General features: G+C 46.3%; 1 protein-coding gene across 1 annotated transcript in view; it reads left to right on the forward strand.

Annotated features, from left to right (window-relative positions):
* The first annotated feature begins 1,806 nt into the window (after window positions 1-1,806).
* Window positions 1,807-3,619, forward strand: part of FARP2 (FERM, ARH/RhoGEF and pleckstrin domain protein 2) — a 62,707-nt gene continuing 60,894 nt past the window's right edge. The window contains exon 1 of the mRNA XM_030886936.2: window positions 1,807-2,015. Coding sequence (XP_030742796.2) covers window positions 1,812-2,015 — 204 coding nt within the window. The 5' untranslated portion in view covers window positions 1,807-1,811. The remainder of the gene's footprint in view (window positions 2,016-3,619) is intronic.

Consider the following 3,619-nt stretch of genomic DNA (forward strand, 5'->3'; position numbering starts at 1 on the left):
TCTGAGCTCTTCATTCTTCATGGTAGTAGGTCTCTCCTTCTCTGCTCACTTCTTTCCCTTAGAAGTTAAAAGGAGATGCGGATCACAGCCTGGAAACTCCTTCTGTTTAGGTCAAATCAGGACTGTGACCTGAGTGAGGGTGTTGCGTCTCACCCCAATCTCCTGACAACTGCTGAGCAGATCACATCAGTGGGGTAGTTACATCTTTGTACAACTGCCAGATTACATAATTGCCCAACCGCTGAGAATGCTGCTGTTAGTGGGCGGACACAGTCTAATCCATGGCACTATCAAAGATGACAGCAAACTGATTGTGGGGGCGGGCTGGTGGACTCTTCGAAGGTGAAGCAGTGGTACAAAAGCGCTTGGCAGCAGCTGCATGTTCACTGACCAGACATCCATCTGCTGCCGGGTTCCCCTTCTGGGCTTTGTCTGCCAGGCCAGACCAGGATCTCTCGCACCGCTGACACTGCAAGAGATTTTTCTTTAAGTGAACTTTCCAACATGGTGGTGGTGTGAGGTGCTGGCCAGTCTGTTCTGACTCACAGAGACTTTTATGTACAATAAGGCAAAGCACTGCCTGGTCCTGCTTCATCCTCACAATTGTTCCCACACTTGTGCTTTCTAAATATATATATATATTTAAGAACAAAACTTGCCATAAAGAGAAGGTACGTCTGTTAGTAAATATAATTAAAAATAAACTAATGATATTCACTTCTAACTGAGACTTAGCCTGTCAAAATCAGCAAAGAGATTAGCCTTGTTGCTCTGGCTACCAAACCAAAAAAATAAAACAAAACAAAACAAAAAAAACCCCACTGCTGTCAAGTCCATTCTGGCTCATAAGAGCCCTAGATAGGATTTTCAAGAGCTTTGTCTATCTTTACAGGAACAGACAGCCTCATCTTTCTCCTACGGAGCCACTGGTAGTTCTGAACTGCCAACCTGGCAGTTAGCACTCCGATGTTTAGCTGACAGCACCACCAGCGCTCCCGTTACTCTGGTCTGACTTAAGTGCACCAAGAGCAACACTCAGCTAGTTAAGGGGCCCGCTCAGCCCTCGGTGTCGTTATCTGTGAAATGGTGGTGGTATAGCTGGTTATTGTGAGGGTAGCTTCTGGCAGGTGCTGGGGACGTTGATACTAAGTGCTTGTCCTCATGGCCACCACCCAAACTGTCATCCAGTGTGATGTCTGGAGTTACCTCCTGGCTTCATGGTGTCCGTGCCATCTCAGTGAGACACTGATACAGAAAGACCAAAGAGTGGAAAGCTGGCACGGAAGGCAAGGCTGGTAGTCCTCACTGACTTCTCTGCGTTTTCTCCTGTCCTGAGTGGCAGTCGGAAGAAATGAGCACCCGTGAGTGCGTCCAGCCAGCTAAGAATTGCCCGACAGATTCTGAATCTGCACCGACATTGAAAGCTCGTCAGGACAGGGTCTGTTTGGAGCCAATGGGGAATCAGATAATGGCAGTGGGGGTGTGGGAATGGGGGGCCCTGGGCAGCCTGGCAGAGGAGAGGCCCTTCACTTTGTGAGTGGGGGTAGGTCCTCCAAGTGGTAACCTCAGTAACCACTGGGCTTTAAGTCTCACTGGGGGCCATGGGTTAACGGATCGATGCCTGCCTCGCTTATAGAAGCTGATTGTGCTCTTTTGAACTTTTTCTTCTGCTGTAATTGAAGGCTTGCCAGAAGTTGAGAAAATAGTGTGGAGAGTCCCTGTGTACTCAATATTTCTGTTCCATTGTCTCATTGTCCAACTAATGGGTGGTGACTGTGTGGTCTGTCTGCTTCACTTCTAGCAGGCAGAGCATGGGAGAGATTGAAGGGACGTACAGAGTCCTACAGACACCGGGGACACGCTTGGGAACCCAGAGCCCCACTGGGGTGAGCACACTGGAGCCCGGCCAGGGCCTGTTGGCAGCAATGGCACGGAACCCAGCCCGGGCGCAGGAGAAGCACCTCCAAGTCAGGGTGAAGCTGCTTGATGGCACCGTGGAGACGTTCGACATTGAGGTGAGAAGATTCTGGTGAATTCTAAACTGCAGCAGGATCTCAGTCTTTTCATATGTTGTCATTCTGTTACTATGGAGTTAATCGAGAGCTAGTAAATTGTAAAATAATATGATGCCCCCAAATTGTAAATGTTTGGGAAGCATATTTTCTGAACCTCAGGTATTGCATGTGAAATTCCTGTTTACTAGTTAAACTTTACAGTGTTATTGGGTTGACCAAGTTATGCTCTGGTGACAGTAAAACCCCTAAAGACAGTCATATCCAGCTCTCTCTTTTGGGCTCAGAAAGCAGTCTTCTGTTGTCCAGATTCCTATGTTGTTGTGGTTAATTTCATTCTTCATCTCTTATTAGAAGCGGTTTTAGTAGTGCTGAGGGGCACAGACTGTAGCCAGCTTGATTGTGGCAGGACTTTCTGACTAAGCCACTAGCCATCTGGGTGGATCTTGCAGGTGTGTGTGTGTGTGTGTGTGTGTGTGTGTGTACATGGGTTGATTGTCATCCCTGTTCAGGTGTGGCGCTTAAGCAAACAGCAGAACATAGCCTGACATAAAATGCACTTTATGTAGTGTGAACATAATTTATGTTCAAGGGTGGCCATACTACAATCTATATTTTGAAAATTCTCAAGGGTATTGCTATTTAAGGAGTCTTGTTCACTCCTTTACCCCTATGATACAGTGGAACACATTCTTATGTTTTGCTAAACAGTATTAGAATAATAATTCATTTAAAAATTGAATGTACTCTCTTTTTCTATATTTCCTTGTTAACATAAAACGACATCTTCATAGGCTTTCCCTTGCTCTCCTTAACGCTACAGAAGTAAGAACAAGAGAAGGGACGTGAATGTTGCTGGAGGATGTTCGTGTTGGAGGTTTCTGCCGAGAAGCCAGGGGGATGGGGTGCTAGGCAGCGCTGTGAAGACACCTCCCCGAGGTTCCCATGCACTCTGCCTCTGGGGCTGTGTGGAGGCAGCTCCTGTTGTGAAGCCCAGTGCTCACCAGTCTTCTGTCAAATCTGGTGGGGGGACAGCTGGGTGTGTGTGTGTGTGTGTGTGTGTGTGTGTGTGTGTGTGTGTGTTCTTTGATAGTGAATGACCAGTGCCTAGATGGTAGTGTTAGAACTCAAGGGACCTTGAGTAATTTTTTTGTAAGGTCTTATTTGAGGAGGAAATAAAATATCATCTCATCAGGGCAGTGGTGATTGAAACTGGTAGGACCTGTCTGTTCAGCTTCCCACAGTCACCTCTTGTGTTGTAAAAGCAAACGCAGCATTTTCACAGAGTGCCTAGGGTGAGGCAAGGCAGCCTTTGAACCTGCTCCTGGCATATGAGTCACCTGAAGGAAACAGGTGAAAAGCCAGAACTTCTACCATATAGCCATTTATAACGAATGCATTTGCTGGATCAGGGTTTATAATATCTTAAAATGTTGTAGTTTAAAAAAATGTTGTGGTTTTAATTATGCTATTTAACGTTTATTTTTAACCATTTGTTTGTTTCTACATGATCTTTACCAACTAAAACTGGTACCAAATGGCGACAAAGCAGTGGGGGAGGAAGGAAGAGGTTGTTAACAAGCACAGGGACAAGGGAACAACAAGTG

The sequence above is a fragment of the Echinops telfairi genome, unplaced genomic scaffold (assembly GCF_000313985.2).
Source record: "Echinops telfairi isolate 266 unplaced genomic scaffold, ASM31398v2 ScPeMD7_3;HRSCAF=10, whole genome shotgun sequence".
Lineage (NCBI taxonomy): Eukaryota > Metazoa > Chordata > Mammalia > Afrosoricida > Tenrecidae > Echinops > Echinops telfairi.